At 38.2% G+C, this 15904-nt stretch overlaps 2 protein-coding genes across 15 annotated transcripts in view; both read right to left on the bottom strand.

Annotated features, from left to right (window-relative positions):
* Positions 1-7: 7 nt before the first annotated feature.
* LOC138136654 (kynurenine formamidase-like) lies at positions 8-1858 on the bottom strand. 3 transcript variants are annotated; one of them, XM_069055922.1, is made up of 5 exons: positions 1427-1858; positions 1126-1231; positions 979-1080; positions 712-931; positions 8-666 (listed from the first exon to the last, which is right to left on the bottom strand). In XM_069055922.1, exons 2-5 carry the CDS (start codon positions 1223-1225, stop codon positions 243-245), a joined length of 846 nt encoding a protein of 281 aa, XP_068912023.1. In that variant the 5' UTR covers positions 1226-1231; positions 1427-1858; the 3' UTR covers positions 8-242. The 3 variants fall into 3 exon arrangements, with proteins under 3 accessions (XP_068912023.1, XP_068912024.1, XP_068912022.1); XM_069055923.1 differs by having other exon boundaries at positions 1661-1858; XM_069055921.1 differs by having other exon boundaries at positions 1423-1857.
* Positions 1859-5330: 3472 nt separating this feature from the next.
* Positions 5331-15904, bottom strand: part of LOC138136649 (GTPase-activating Rap/Ran-GAP domain-like protein 3) — a 119042-nt gene continuing 108468 nt past the window's right edge. For all 12 annotated transcript variants that reach the window (XM_069055904.1, XM_069055912.1, XM_069055905.1 and 9 more), the window contains 7 exons: positions 14846-15155; positions 13300-13536; positions 12731-12864; positions 9984-10224; positions 9846-9932; positions 9566-9799; positions 5331-6227 (listed from right to left, as the gene is read on the bottom strand). In XM_069055904.1, the coding sequence (XP_068912005.1) occupies positions 6010-6227; positions 9566-9799; positions 9846-9932; positions 9984-10224; positions 12731-12864; positions 13300-13536; positions 14846-15155 (1461 nt within the window). In that variant the 3' untranslated portion in view covers positions 5331-6009. The remainder of the gene's footprint in view (positions 6228-9565; positions 9800-9845; positions 9933-9983; positions 10225-12730; positions 12865-13299; positions 13537-14845; positions 15156-15904) is intronic.

Genomic DNA, 15904 nt, shown 5'->3' with positions numbered 1-15904 from the left:
GAAGGGATACCAGAAACTATTTATTTCGCTCGACTGTTAAACTCTACGGTGATAGATTGTAGGTTTTTAAATTCTAGTTCCAAAACATAAAGCAGTGAAAAACACTAAACTCTCTATCTTAATTGTTTGACGTTATGTAGAAAACCGTTGTATCCCTGCAGATTAATTCCCGCCACACTACTCTCTGGGTCTGTCTTCTGTCAAAAAACATACAATCTATCAGAGTACGAAGTACACATTATTTATTTCATTATTTTAACAAGACGTGACACCAGCTCGTACTCTTCCTCTGCCAGCTTTTCTATGAGATCGAAATGATCAACATTTTCAATAAGGCTGAAGTCCGCCTGAAAGCCCAAATCCCTCAGCTTTGTGGCGAATTCTTTCGACTGCCTGACAAATTCGGGGCTCTCGTTCGCCCCCACGATCAGATAAAACGCAGTTCCGTTGAAGAGCCCCCGTTTCAAAGGACTCATCTCTTCGGCCACTTCCTCATCCAATTTGAGCGGCTCGTTAATTGCGGTTTTTTGTAGTGGCGACAAATCGAACAGTCCTGACGCCAGGATCGCTCCTTTCACAATAGACTTGTCCTCTTCACAAATCGACGCGGTGAAAAGGGACGCGACGAGATGCGCTCCGGCGGAGTGTCCCATGAAATACACACCTCTGCAAAGATTTGCAGTAGTCGTGACGCGAGAGGGTGTGACTTACCTGGATCGCTTTTCTTTGGCGTACTCCAGACATTTTCGCGCGGATTGTCCGACCTGGTGGACAATCTGGGGGATGGTAACGTCCGGACACAGGTCGTAGCCGACGAAGATGGTTTTGATGTTGTGTCGGTGCAAAGTCTTGGCGATGAAGTGGTAACTGGCGCGGGATAATTCTTTGGTTTGCCAATAGCCGCCGTGGAAAAACATGAGAATTGGGGCGTCTGCAAGCGAGGAGTTTTATTCGTTTCAAAGAAACTTGAGGGGTTACCGTCGCGTAAGTCGGTGCCGAAAATGTCGAGCTTTTGCCTGTCGGAGGAACCGTACGCAACATCCAACTGGCAAGGTATCTCGTTTCTTGTTGTGGCACTAGCTGGAAGAAAAATTAGTCGGGGGCTAGATCGGAAAGAAATGTTACCTTGATTGACAAACTCTAAGTGATAGTTTTCCACTTCTTTAGGCGATGATAACCTCTTGGACCAATAACTTGGAGAGTACAGCACAGTCAGGTCTTCCATCTCGATCTGTGCCAACAGTTATAAGGCTTGACTTAAGTATTGCGTTACTCAAGTATCATTTTACTTATTCCTTTCAGTGTGAAGTAATAATATCTATTTGCTGGTCAACAATTAGATAAAATAGATTGCACATTGTAAGGTGTAATAACATAAAAAATAAAAAACACAAGGGTAAGTAAAAATATGGTAATACTTACCTACCAAGAAATTTTTGGGCGGTGTTGAATTTGTTACGATGTAAAAATAGTATATTGTGCAACAAGTTTCGTAAACGGCTTTTTAGTCACGAGTTTTATTAGGCACGAGTGTAGCGTAGCGAAGCGTAATAAAACGAGTGTCTAGACAGTTGATAAACGAGGAATAAACAAAACAAGTCACTTCTGTTTTAAATGTTAATTTAAACACAACATTCGAAACTGATAAAGGTCAAATTACCAATTTGATGTGTTGAAAACATTCAAGCCTTGTTTAAAGAAATTTCTGAAAACGTCCGAAAGGTGACTAACAAACACTCGTATTTAAAATGACGTTTTACACACTATTTGTCAGTGCAAAATGTGGCACATTACACATCTGATGGAACAGCTTGTGGTTATGCTTGTACTTGACGAACAACTGTTAATGCATATTTACGAAAGATAATAACAGATAGTGAAGTGACATTTATTGTGGTGATCAATTATTACAGATTATTTTGTAACGAAATCTTGTTCATGGGTCATTTACTCAAATACAAACAGATTTGTAAACATACGAAATACTAGATAACAAATTCTTGCAGCAATAATATTGAGTTGTTGATTTAACATCGGTGTGGGTGAAAATGCGATTTTTTTTTTTGAGTTAACAGCAACATTGTAATGTGTTAAGGAGGATTTTTTCAAATGAATACTAAATCGGGATTATTTACTGTGGATAAGATTTTAAAAGCAAAAATGACCTTGAAATATTCGAGTATAATAATCGATTTGCAACAAATCAGTCAAGTAATTGCTTCTGAGTTATCTTTGATGATGTTGCAATACTTGTATATCGCCATGTAATTTACACAAAAAAACCGTAAACAACCAAGAGACCAAGAGTGAAAGTGGTGTTGGTTCAAAAACGAATTCTTGCGGTACACCATCATGTGTAAGAGGTGAGGAACTTTTTGAATGTACTGAAACCACTACAAGTAAAAGAGTTTGATGATAACGAAAAAACTGTTTTCTTTCAAAATACCCAGATACTTTTTTTTAAGAAGAGCCTTTTTTTTAAAGGAAGGGATAAAATCGTTAACCGGAAAATAAGGAGACACTATTCAAGGTGATCCATGAGTAATAATAAGTTCGACGAAATTGAAAATGCAACCCACAATACATTCGGAACGTAGAGTTGGCTATGGACGCGGTAATATACAGCTTTACGTTCCAAATGTATTGTGGGTTGCATTTTCAATTCCCTCGGACTCATATTACTCGTGAATCACCGTGTGTTTGTTTTTTTTTAAATGCAGAAATGAAAATGTAAGTATGATCTTTATAAATGCAGTTTTTCTTTTTATTTTAGTTTTCTGAATTAATATCCTCGCTAGTAATCGGTTGCTTAGAGATAGATTCAATTCAGCATCCACCGTACAATTTTATTATTATTTAAATAATCATTATTGCATGACGATTATTTGAAAATAGAAGAAAATAAATCAAATACACAGTAATAATTAAAGTGATCACTACAAGATGCACACACGTCAATTTATTGAAGAAATTCTTTAATTTAATAATAATTTTTGAATAAAAACGCAAAAATTAATTTATCGAAAAAAACCTTCGTACGATGGTGCGCACTTGTTTTTTGTACATGTAGACCAAATATGAGCTTCATTGGTCCAATACAGTGCTTAAAATGTGTGTCGCAGTTTTTAAAAAGGCGATTTCGAGAAAAACGCGTTCAAAATCTTGTAATAGAATTACTTGAATGTCGTTATAGGCCTCTAAATTAGAAATATGCACAAAAATCGATACTTTTAAACCGACAATGCGACAATGGAAGAAGACCTCCTTAAACAATTATTCCACATAATAATTTAATAAAAAAAAAAAAAAATTAATGGGAACACAATTTTTTTTAGTAATTCTAATAGATATTTTTTTTCTGAAAACAACAATGTATCACAAGTATACACTTACATACCAAAAATACAAAAAAAAAAAATGTAAAAAACTGTTTCATTTATCGGCCGCAAAATTAACATAAATGCACATAGTTTTTTCGCGCATTAATTAAAGGCACTCGCTCCTTCGTCGCTCGTGCTTTAAAAATGCGCTCATGCGGGAACAACATCTTCCCGCACTTGGTTCGATAACTATTACAATCTAGAACAAAAAAGACTTTTGCGTTCAGCAATTTTTGATTAAAAAATAGGTTACAATTTGAGGAAATCTTTATTATACAACATTATTTATTTTGAGCAAGATTTAACTGTAGACTTGTAATAGTTTGTGAAGTAGATTGTTCTTGAAGACCCATTTCCTTTGAAGACGTTGGTTGATTTACTACAGGAGTTTCGTGTTCATGAAAACCATCAGTTCCTGTCGTTGTTTTGTCTTCTTTCTTTTATTAAACACCAGTAATTCTCACGCAACCAAACCTTACAAAATTAGAAATTGTAACGTTTGTATGACGGTAGCTATCATAATTTTCTTTGAGTTTCCACTCTAATGTGGAACTGTACAGTTTTCGAAAAAATGTTGTTTGATACTCGACTGTGAAATTCTTTTGCATTCTCGAATCAGTCTCGAATGCAAAAGCAGCATTTCGCAATTTAGAATCAAAAATAACCATTAAAATATAAAAATCCATCCCCATCTTAAGTTCTAGTTTAGCGTATGAGGAGGGCTAGTACACATTCTCAGGATCTCAGGTTTAACCAATGGAGGGAGACATTTTTCTTTCTTACATTAATTGATTCACGTTTTGGCCACTCCCTTTTTACATCATGACTTTTTCTCTCTCTGCTAGTCGGCTAGTCCACTCCCAAAGCCAACAAAAACTTTCGTACATTCAAGCCGCAATCGCAATCCAACCAAAAGAACAATGATTTTCCACGAATATTTTGCATTTGTGGCGCTTGTTACTTCTTGTTCGAGGTCTTTTAATTGACAACTACTGTTTAGTTTGTGATTTTCTAGTTGACACAATGGAACAGATGCTTTGTAAATTGTTTGTAGTAAGAAGTGGGGGCCTGAAGCTGAACCAACCAATAACTTAACTAATAGTTTAAAAAGTATTGTAATACAATACAGAGGAAATTAATGTAATGATTTAATACTTTAATAAAAATTTTATGAGTAGGTATGCAACCAACAAAACGTGTCCACTGTTGATCTAGTATGGCTTGCAGCAATACATATCAGTGAAGACTATTTCCCATCCTTATGTACATCATGCTGATTGGATATTGGATCAAAATAAAAAATTATCCGGTCGTTCGTACTTAATACTTATCGGCCAAAAAATTTTAGCCGTCACTATCTTGACATTCACGTAAAGTGTAAATAAACCTTTAGGAATCGTAACCCCACTTTCGATTCTTGTCATTTTGACATGAATATTGTTATTCTGCCAATCAATTTAAACTGTTTAAAGCTCAGATATTCCAAAAATCCGATGAATGAATAAAATTAGAGCAGATAACCTGAGGTAAACGTTCTGTGTAGTAGAAAATAACAAAATAATTTCGGATTTTGAAATTTACCACCCAAAAAATACCAATCATAATCAAGACGGTAATCATAACGACAATAAAGTATGGATTACACATTTTTTCTTGAAATGACAGAAAATGACGGCTAAAATTTTTTGACCGCCATAGTACATACGACAGTATTAAATTCTTTTTACCAAAATACAAGATGACAGGAAGCGTCTTTTCTATGGATTTGCCAGAGATAAATCTTTGGAAACAGTTAAATAATGGAATAGTTGAAACAGCGGAATAGTTCTGATAAGTCTTCAAACAATAGAATAATCACGATATGCTTTCCTTGTGAATATTAACTGAACCAGGGATTTAAAAAAGTTTGTGGGATATCAGAGGTGTCGACAGAATCTAATGAAAGACTGCTTTAAGATTTATATATTTATTAGTTCACACATTGATTTGAAAATTTTCAAAGAATACGTACAATGGTATCACAGAATAAATCCAATTTGCAAACAGATTTGTAATGATCTGAAATAAAACCGAGACGATGAAACACCACCGATTTGTGTACTCAGAAAGAAACGACATTTTGTAGACGTGTCACACAAGAGCTGGTGCAAATTGGATAAAACGTAATGAAGAAAGGCGTGTTAAAGAAGAGAGATGGCCGAGAACGTCATGTATATGTTGTGTTACGTATTACAAGATATGACAAAGATATATTATGTTTTTAAATATCCCGATAAACCCGTTTATCCGAACTCAGCAGTTCACTTAATACAAATGACAGTTGACATATTTTAAAAAGAATTAAAACACTTATGACGTTGATATGGTTACAGAGCACTCCCAGCTGAGGAACAATTTAGACCCGGTGAGCACCAAAACTGTTTGCAACGACACCGTTTGACGAACAGAAACAGATATCGAATCATTGGAACATCTGTACAAGTTTGGACACGCGTCCCACCAAAAAGACACTCTCGCCCCTTTGGACAACGCGTGCGACATGTAACGACAAGTACAATGTTGCGCGATTCGCGACCATCTCTGAAAGGATTCTCTCTTATAATTAGATACAGAACAAGTGTGTTAATTATCATTTTACGGAAGGTGACAGTTTTGCTTTGGGTGGTACCGGAGAGCTCGTGGCGCTTCTGGAGACGCGCGGTTGCTCCGGCACAGTTAATTTAGCATCGGCTGATTTCCACGTCGGTGGAGATTCCGTTGCGACGCAGCCGTGGTCCGGATTTGCACTCCTGCTCAAAGCGTGGATCGGGATGCGGTAGATCCGCAACGGACGCACTTCCGGAGATGCTGCAAAAAACGAGGGTGAAGGGCTTTGTTCTACTTCGAACAGACGCGCAAAATCGAGGACTTTTTACAGAATTCAGACGCCCAACATATCTTTCAAGCATTTCTCTCTTGTCTCATTAAACTGTTCCTTTTTTTTTTTGTTTGTTGAAAGACGCAGAAAATGAACAAGACGAGATATTCTATTTTTAATGTAAAACATTGCAAAGAAAGAAAAAATTTGTTTGTAAATTTTAGGTTAGCTGTCAACACAACTGTCAATTTACGCAAAACAATTGACGGTTTCCACGCCTCCCCAGTCCAGTTTTCATTTGAACGCCCGATACGTTTGGTAAAAGTTTTTGAAACAGCAGAAACATTGCCATGAAAGAAAAGTTTTAGATTTTTTGTGTATTTGGCTCAACAATTGGATCAATCAAGTTCATTCATGCTAAAAATATTTCTGAAACTTTTTCTTGTTCTTTGGAAATCACATCACTCCTTTACTAAATACAATGCAAGAGAAAAATTCAATCTCCACAATTTTTATTGATAAAATCTTGATTTCCCGACTCGTAAAAATTATCCTTGGAATGTTTCCGCGTCGTGATCCTTGCCATTCGGGGCACATCCCAGATATAAAACAAAATACTCTCCAAACTTAATTTAAAAATAAATAAATAAACTTCGCCTCCCGATTTTCCGGCTTAATTAAATTATCGATTTGCCTCCAATTACTTCTTAAGTTTTTCGTTGCGAGGCGAATCCGCGATTGAAATTTTAATCGTGATGTCAATGAGTTGCGTCGCAACTTTATTAAATTCCCGAAGTTTGCGAGAAAGATTCTCGACGTAATTTACCACGTCGAATCACGACCAACACGCGACGGAAGTAGATCGTTTCTTTTGTTTAATTAAATTAAAACAGGAAAAGTCCCGCTCGTGTATAAATTAGCCGGGTCAGGTTAATGAGGGCAAGATCCGGCATTTCGGGAGGCGACACCCCGATGGTGTCATTTATTTAAGTGCACCCATTACTTTAAAAGCTTTCAAATGCATGCTGTAAAAGTAATACGACCCATCGATCACTTTGATTGCGTAATAAAATTCTAAATGCAATGGTGCAATTGCAGTTTTCAAATGTCCTAACAAGTTTCCATTTTTCACGTAGTTCACAGCTTCGAGTCAGATAAACGAGACCAATCCACAAACAGAATTTTTTATATTCTAATTAGGGGCTGAAGAAAAAAAAGTACAAATAAATTGGGGAGTTTCATTAAAAATAATGGTGTTTTGTGAGTTATTTACATTAATTAAATTAGAAGGGCCAAATCAAAAGATAACAGCAAGAATCGAGTTGAAGCACACGTCCAGTTGGAACAAAAATGAGTGGAAAAGATATACAGGGTGATAATGAGTCCGACGGAGTTGAAAATGCAACCCACAATACATTTGCAAAGCAAACCTGGATATTGTCCATATCCAGCTTTGCTTTGGAAATGTATTGTGGGTTGCATTGTCAATTCCGTCACTCGTAAAATACCCTGTATGATTTATTGTTTAGAAAAAAAGTCAATAGAAAAAATACAGGATGTCCTAAAATTATCGTATTCCGAGTTCGGGGCTTAGTAGGGGACCAAGTAAAAATGTTTAAAAAAAATTGCTGTCACTGAAAAAAATATCTAAGTTGCCAATATTTGTTCAAAAGTACCTGATTAATATTCTAGCTATGTTGTACTTCCCTTTTGAACAAAAATTGGAAAAATAAAACTTTTATTTTTTCGAGATAAAGCTGTTTTTTCAAAAAATGTCTTTTCATTTATATTTTAATATTTTACATAATAATCCCCACCATATTTCAAAACGAATGTCAACCATTTATATTTTTTATTTGAAGAAAACATGATGAAAAGTTTGAACCTTCAGACCCATATACAGTGCATTTTTTTTAACTGTTGCCATAGGGAATTGCATGGTAAAACTTATACCCCCTGTTAACTTTTGTTCTGATGAAAATATTCAAACCATTTTTGGAACAAAGTTTGAAGATTTTTTAAACTATCGGATAGATAACAATTCAATATTCTAAACTGTCGAAAAAGTTGTGAAAAAAATATTTTCTAGCGCACCGGAATGATAGTACGTCGAGCGGCCGCCAGAATAGCGTCCCTGTCGGCTCAACCAGCACCTGACCATCTCCACTTTTGACTTTTGTCACTTTCATTTAAAAAATAGCGAGATCTCCTCGAGGCTATGACACAAGTAACTCAACAAATTAACAGAAATTGTCAAAGGAATTGTTCAAAGTGTTTTCCTTCGACTGCTGGACAATGTCCGAAGCGATCTTGAAAATTTCTTCACGTGTTTTGTAAATGTCGCACTGTAATGGAATTCCAAGCTTCAGTTATTCTTGCCCTTAATTTCTCCACAGTTTCTGGTTTACCTCTTATGCGTTTTTTTACTGTTGCCATAGGGAATTACATAATTGCATGGTAAAAATAATATCCTCTGTTAACTTATTATCCACTGCAGGTTTGGTGCTAATTTTTATTTTTGTAATAGATCATTAATTCATTAATAAGACTACGTAATGCATATTGTTTGAACAACGACAAGCAGTTTTATTTTACTAATTTTACTCTTCAAAATTGAAATTAATGAACGTAAATAATTTGACAAAAACGTAGTAGACGATATGGGAACAAAAATTAGATTTTATATTTTATTTTGTTATTTATTTTAATCATAGCCTCGAGGAGATCTCGCTATTAATTTTTTAAATTAAAGTAACAAAAGTCAAAAGTGGAGATGGTCAGATGCTGGCTGGTTGAGCCGACAGGGACGCTATTCTGGCGGCCGCTCGATGTACTATCATTCCGGCGCGCTAGAAAATATTTTTTTCACAACTTTTTCGACAGTTTAGGATATTGAATTGTATTCTGTCCGATAGTTTAAAAAATCTTCAAACCTTGTTCCAAAAATGGTTTGAATATTTTCATCAGAACAAAAGTTAACAGGGGGTATAAGTTTTACCATGCAATTCCCTATGGCAACAGTTAAAAAAAATGCACTGTATCTTTGTAAAGACTCCCCCTATATTTTTTATTTTATTTTGTCGAGATTCCTGAGATTTTTCCTTACAAGACCCCCGATTTGGAATACGTTAATTTTGCGACACCCTGTATAACAATCGAGCCGAGAAAGAAAAGAACGAATGGTCCCAAAATGATTTGATTGAATAGAATATAGATCATCCGAAAGTGGAGTATTTCGTGGCGCGCTTTGAACGTCTCTTTCAACACCGTCGCCGTTGCTTTTTGTGCTTTTGCAACAATTGCTTTTCTTTGGTATTTATTTTCTTACCATTGGGGCTCGACGGTGGCGACAGTTTCTGGAGTTCCTGCTGCCTGTCCACAAACAACCTGTCGGTCCTGTTCGGAAAGAACTCGGGCGCCGTCGTGGCAAAGAAAATATCGTTCTTCGAAGAGATCAACTGCAGCTTGGGCATAGACATCGTGTGGACGAGGTTCCCGTTGACGATGAGTCTAATCTCCATGGAGTTAGACGTGAAGGCTATCACGTAAGGAAATGCGCAAACTGCAAGGACACTTTGAAGATCCTGCAAGACTCGCCCAGTACTCACCAATATCCGTAGGCACTGAGTTCCAATGGAAATCGAAATCTGTCGAGGACGAATTCTCTTCGTTTATTTTCTGGAAGTGGCAAGTGTCTGCAAGAGAGAGAGAGTAACGAAGAGTTTGGGGTTTTGCGCGGAGCTTACGGTTGTAGCACAGCAGAAGCTGCACCTCCTGGTCTTCGTACAAGTCGAGAGCCGCGACCAAGTGAGCTTTTGTGCTTTCCACGGTGTGGAGATGCTGGGCGTAGCCGGAGCGGCCGTTCACGATGTCCCAGTGGTTCTTGTAGCCGACGCAGACTAGGATGTCGCCGGGGGAGGGAGAGTTTGGGCTCCATCCGCTGTCCAGTATTGTCATCATTGTAGGGGTTTCGTTTAGATTCAGCTCCTGGACAACAACAAAATGTTACTGCCAAGCGAGGCGAGCCCGCTACACCGCTCCGCTATACCGATTTATGGTACAGCGCAGGTACTTACTAATCTTCAACTATTTTGATTATAAGTTGTAATTTCCACTCTAACTTTGTAGTCACAGCTCGCGAAGAAAATTAATTCGCTTTTTATGATGCACTTCTTGCACACTCCGCTGGAGCTGCTACCTGCGAGGCAATTTACTTTGCGATTCTGCTGCTAAATTGAGTGATTTCAGAAAGTTTCAACGATCATTATCCAAATTAATTATTTTCGTATGTCTTCCACAGCGTTAACACAAAGTTTATCTTTGATGGTGCTTTTAGTTTACCCCAAATTATCATTTACTTCAGTATCTTATGCTTATTAGGTTTGAAACAGCGACGTTATTATCTACTCTGTCTTAACAAATTACTGCTTCAGTCTCTTGAATTTGCTGGCTCTGCTCTAATCCTATAACATTTTAAAAGCAATATCTCAAGATATTGACTGTGAAGTATTTAAAATAACTCGAGATGACAAATCCTTCGCACAATCTCTTCGTAATAACAGTTCGGCTCTTTTCCAAAAATTATTTTCAATTTCAACTCGCAATGAATAATCTTTTTCCATGATCATTACTGAAAGTAGTTAGCAAAGATGGCAATTGAATCACTAGTGAGGAAATAATATTTTCTTACTAGTGAGTAAAGTGAATGTTTTGAGAGTTTGTGGATAGAGGGCGCCAAATATGTTGTACTGAAGGTTGGTAGAACTGACTAATTTGTATAGTAGGTTGCCTCGTTGCCATTTAAAACAATAGTTTGAATTTTTTCCCCCCCGCAAAACTTACTCGTGACGTCATAATGCACTAAACTTTTGCTAGAGAGTCTGTCGATCACGTATTCCCTCACTAGAATAAAACCCAAAAAACGACCCAATAAACCCCATGGAGCTTATAAACCTAGGGTTTTATTCGAACACTCAAAATTTCTGGGTTGATTTTACGTCACGAGTTACTTCCCCCCCCCAATTTTCAACCATGCAACCAACTATACAAATTAGTCAGTTCTACCAACCTTGTTGTACTGAAAGTTTTTTAAACTGTTTTTAAAATACTTTATGAATATTAGTAACTAAAGCTTGTCTTATTTTTGACATATTAAATTTGTAACCTCTTATTTAGATTTCAATTGACGAAAAAACGTGAAATTGCTTGGGGTAAATTTCTGGGAAAATTCATGCTAAATGCATTGTGTGTTGGCATCACTGATTAAACTAAAATCAGTAAACCAATCACAAACACGCAACGCCTAACAACATAACCTCTTTTGTTTCGAATTTTGTTGATCCACGTTTTGTTGTGAAAAACTGTTTTCGTGAGTTTCCTGTTGGGCTAATTTTGTAGAAGTTATTGTTTCAGTGATTTTAACAGTTATGAAAAATGGTGATGCAGATAGATAATGATACGTATGTACGGTTTACGTTAATATAACCTCACTTTTTACTCTTGTCATGTTTTTGTCATTTTGATTTATTTACATTAAAAAATAGTGATTTGCGGCATAATAAGGGGTAGGAAGCAGGTGAAAGTGATGATTTAATTACAAACTCACTGTAATTAACTCAAAATTCAAAGAGTGACAAAAAATAGTCCGCGACTCCGGAGCAATTTCGTTTTAGCCAAATTGTCTCGCTAACATCCAGTTAATTGCAATTTGGATTGTTACGTCAGGAAGATAAGAGCCACCCTTTCGTAAAATTGAATGCTTCCAGAAATAACACTGTCCATTCATCGCCAGACCCGTGTAAGGGGTGTGAATAGTTTAAGACGAGCTGAATGAGTTAGGTGGCTTTATTTATAGCCGGAGAAAGAGTTAAGGCCTCTGTTTTCATGGTAATCCAAGCAATCGTGGTCGCTTATCTGCTTTTCCAGGTCTCCCATAAAGAAAATTCGGGTTGCGAAGGGGTGTCAATTTATAGGGGACGCATTTTACGGTCGAAAGGAAATTTCAATTTTAGCCAGTTTGGCGAGATGGAAAATTTGGAAAAAGAGGAATTGGTGGTGGGCGTCTTGGGGCCAAATTACGAAGGAAATTGCTTCTAAAAGCTGCACATATTTTGGCTAATCAAGATTAATGCGGGGAGACAATACAAAGGTCAAGTGTTTCGGTTTCTGGGAAGGGTGGTTTGGAAGAGTTTGTTTTCGTGGGCTTTGTTCAAACGGGTTAATAAAGAATTTATTGTATTTAATAAAAAAAAAACAGAGAATTAGTTGTTTCATTTTTATCCGGTACAAAGTATGATGATAGTTAATTGCATATCAAGGCCGCGAAATCGTACCGCGAGAAAGAGTGTCGCGGAGGCCGCTTGCGGCCGAGGCAGCACAATCCCGAGGACGTTATGCTGTCATACTCTTATCTTATTATCATTGATCCCTTTTGGAGGCGCCAATTTTTTGCTCCGATAAGACCAAACGTAACTCGATAAAAAATCATATTTACCCAGAGAAAAGTGAAGCCCTCGACGGTGTCCGTATCGCTGGAAGGACACCAAGCAGTCCACGCAGCCGAGTGTTTCCACTGGAACATCAACAGTTTCCTTCCTATCGCGACACACATCCTTAGTCTGGCCCCTCCTGCAATCGAGTAGTTCAATAAACCTCTTGTAGGAAATTTCCTCAACACCCCGGCAAGCCTGGATTTATGTGGAAAGTTTGCAAAGCTTAATTGATAGACCTGCACGACGCTAATGCGCAAAAAAGCCGGAATGGAATGTCTTGCAGAGGTGTGGACACAGTTAATGTGGAATTGAGAGGGCCAATTGCGAATCATCGAAGCGTTACGCACGTGGATCCACAAAGGAATTTGAATTTCAATTAAAACTTGTCCCATTCATAGAGCTTCCAAAACGAGCTTCCTACATTCGAATGTATTTATTTGGAGGTATCGGCGAGCTTTGAAAAAGACAAAAATATGCAAACCCGTCTTTAATTTAGTTTTGTAATTAAATCAAAGCGCCAGCTTTGGAAGCTTTGTTCACCTGACTCCTAGAATGATTGTTTTTGTCTTACCGGGCCTGGAGATGGCGTACAAGTTGGTTCCTCTCGTCCGTTCCAGACGATGGTCCTTGATGTCTAAGCGACAGCGAGGCTCGTTCAGAGATTCGATTTGTGACAACCTAAACACGTAGATTTTACCCTCCTTGTTGGAGTGCCCCCCACGCAGCAGCATAATGCCGTGCGGCTCCACCACGTTTAATTGTTTCACTTGGAGGGAGCGATCGAAGATTAACCGGTGCGAGCTGCCATCTGAAATGTCAACAAAAGTCCAGCTCAACTTCAAGCTTTTCGCGTGTCACATCAGCTGTCGACAGTCACAAAACACGACACTTGACATTTGTCAGTTGTCAGTTGAGGCGACGAAAGTTTTATTGCTTCGTTGCATGAAAGCGTTCTTGGGGATTGCAAAGTAGAATTAGACAAATTGTGTTGTAACGATCTGTTATGGCTCGTTGTGTGATGGACGAGCTTTGGAAGCTTCAAGGCTGATCATGACCCCGGATTGGCTCTCAAAGGGAATGGATGAGAGAAATCGTGTCGCCGTGACTTGTTTCAAGTCGCATTTTTGTTTCAATTGGATCGATGGTGGTGTTGATTTTTTTGGGAGAATTGTACAATCTTGAAAGCTTGTCGACTACAAATGCAATTCAAGTGGAGCTTACAGCGACACATAAACTTCAAAAGTGCTTTACTAGTATTTCTCCGAACAGTTTCTTTCGATGTTATTGAATTTTTATTCGCAAGCAAAACTTTAATCTCACAAGTGGAAAATATCTTCAACACCTCGAACAAATTGATTAATGTCTTCTGGCGCCTTTGATTCTTCTCTTTGATAATTCTTTTGTGTTTTTATTGAGGAACAAGAGTTCAGCATGCGTGAATAGATATTAATCACTTGCTTTAGAAGAATTTTACATGTGAATCGATTCAAGCCCCTTGATTTTAGGCAACCAAATAATCATATAAATTAAATTTGATTAGTATGGGTCCACCAGCACACTACGACGCTGGAAACATTTATACAGGGTGTTATTGAAAGTTGTACAGATATTTTAACCACGAGCTACTGGCTTCATGTAGAACTCGGAAAAAATATCTAAAAAAATGCTTTACATGATATACAGGGTGTATTTTTAAAATGTGGCAAAATTTTACCTACGAGGTTGTAGGACAACGTAGAAGACTAAAACCAATTAAAAAAAAATGTAACGCAAAAAATGTAATTTTACTTTTTGACATATAATTTTTTAGATATTCTTTCCGAGTTCTACATGAAGCCAGGAGCTCGTGGTTAAAATATCTGTACAACTTTCAACAACACCCTGTATATAAACTGTCAGGTGCACGTTTCCAAAACTAAAGTTGTTCAGAACTGTGTACCTTGAAGCCTCCGGCACAGCGACAAACTTTCTCTCCATTACGATAAGCTCCGAAGACAAATGGCATTTATTTTTGAAACGGCCAATAAAACACGAACGTCTGGCTGTTTACTCGGCGATAAAACTCCCCCTCTCCCCCGAATCTCTCTCTGTAAAATTAATTCAAATCGCGCTCTAACCTTCGACGACGAAGACCCCCTCTTCGGTGCCGATGGCCAGCCTGTTGTCCCCCCAGGAGTCAGCGCAGGCGATCGGGTGCGCCGGAAAGACCGGGTAGAAGCAGCTGGCCTCCCAGGGCGACCTCTTGAAGACGGTGCCGGCGGTTCCGGCGGAGGCCAAGCTAGTGGGGGCGTCCCCGCGCACGATGGCCTCCAGCTTGAGCGCTTGACCTATGCGGACGAACTCGATCTGCCTGGAGTCCTCCTTCAGACGGGAGTGGCGGGGCGTTTCGGCCAGCACGTCGGAAAAAGCCCTGCGATTCAGCATCGTCTGAAAAAAGAAATCGGCGGTGTGAGGAGCGCGTGGGCGGCGGCCGAGCTTGATTAATTCCCGGTTTCATTGTCAAGGATTAGAAGCGTGAAATCGGATATTTTTAAACAAATAACGATTGTTTTGGAAGCGGCGGCGGAATTGGCGATTCGGCGAATACGATGTTGTTGCACGAGTGAAACAATGGAAATGAAGGGAGCATGGAGGGCTTCTCTTGTACACGGCAATTTGTTATTCAAATGAAATTTTATAAGTGTGGATCTGTGTAGGCTTCTTGATAGGACAAGAATGCACAACGCGAGGGACAATGACGTCTAGACGGCTATTATTTCATTTCGTCTTAAAGAAGAAATTGCGTGGAAACCGTACGACTTTCATTATTCCTAAATGGACCAAGTGGAAAAATGCATCGGCTGAAAACATAATAAGAACATTTGATGAAAGAGAGAAAAAGGATCCAGGAGGTACCACGACGAAACATGAATAATCGCGAGGCGAACCCACTACACCGCAATATACTCGCCACAGATACATTGCTATTGCGCAGCTCTCCGACGTCGTATCGTATTGGGACAAAGTGCAGAACGTCATCAGAAGAATTTCCTTTCTAGTAAACTTTGTTTGAAGGAAATCGATCCAATAGATTGTGAGTTAAAAGAAAACAAACAGAGAGACAGACAGGGAAGGAAATAATCAAATGGAAGAAAGTTATGGGAGAAGAAGAGTACAATGCCTAATAATGATGTAAT

The sequence above is a fragment of the Tenebrio molitor genome, chromosome 8, assembly GCF_963966145.1.
Source record: "Tenebrio molitor chromosome 8, icTenMoli1.1, whole genome shotgun sequence".
Lineage (NCBI taxonomy): Eukaryota > Metazoa > Arthropoda > Insecta > Coleoptera > Tenebrionidae > Tenebrio > Tenebrio molitor.
The sequence above is the reverse complement of the archived record's forward strand: the minus strand, read 5'-3'. Positions and strand labels throughout refer to the sequence as shown.

Bases quoted from the DNA above. Each gene is read 5' to 3' on its own strand.
- LOC138136654 (XM_069055922.1), bottom strand. From the start codon at position 1,225: ATGGAAGACCTGACTGTGCTGTACTCTCCAAGTTATTGGTCCAAGAGG. The intron at 932-978 runs GTAACCCCTCAA...CCTCGCTTGCAG, and splicing joins CGGCACCGACTTACGCGACG to ACGCCCCAATTCTCATGTTT. The intron at 667-711 runs GTAAGTCACACC...AAATCTTTGCAG, and splicing joins GCCAAAGAAAAGCGATCCAG to AGGTGTGTATTTCATGGGAC.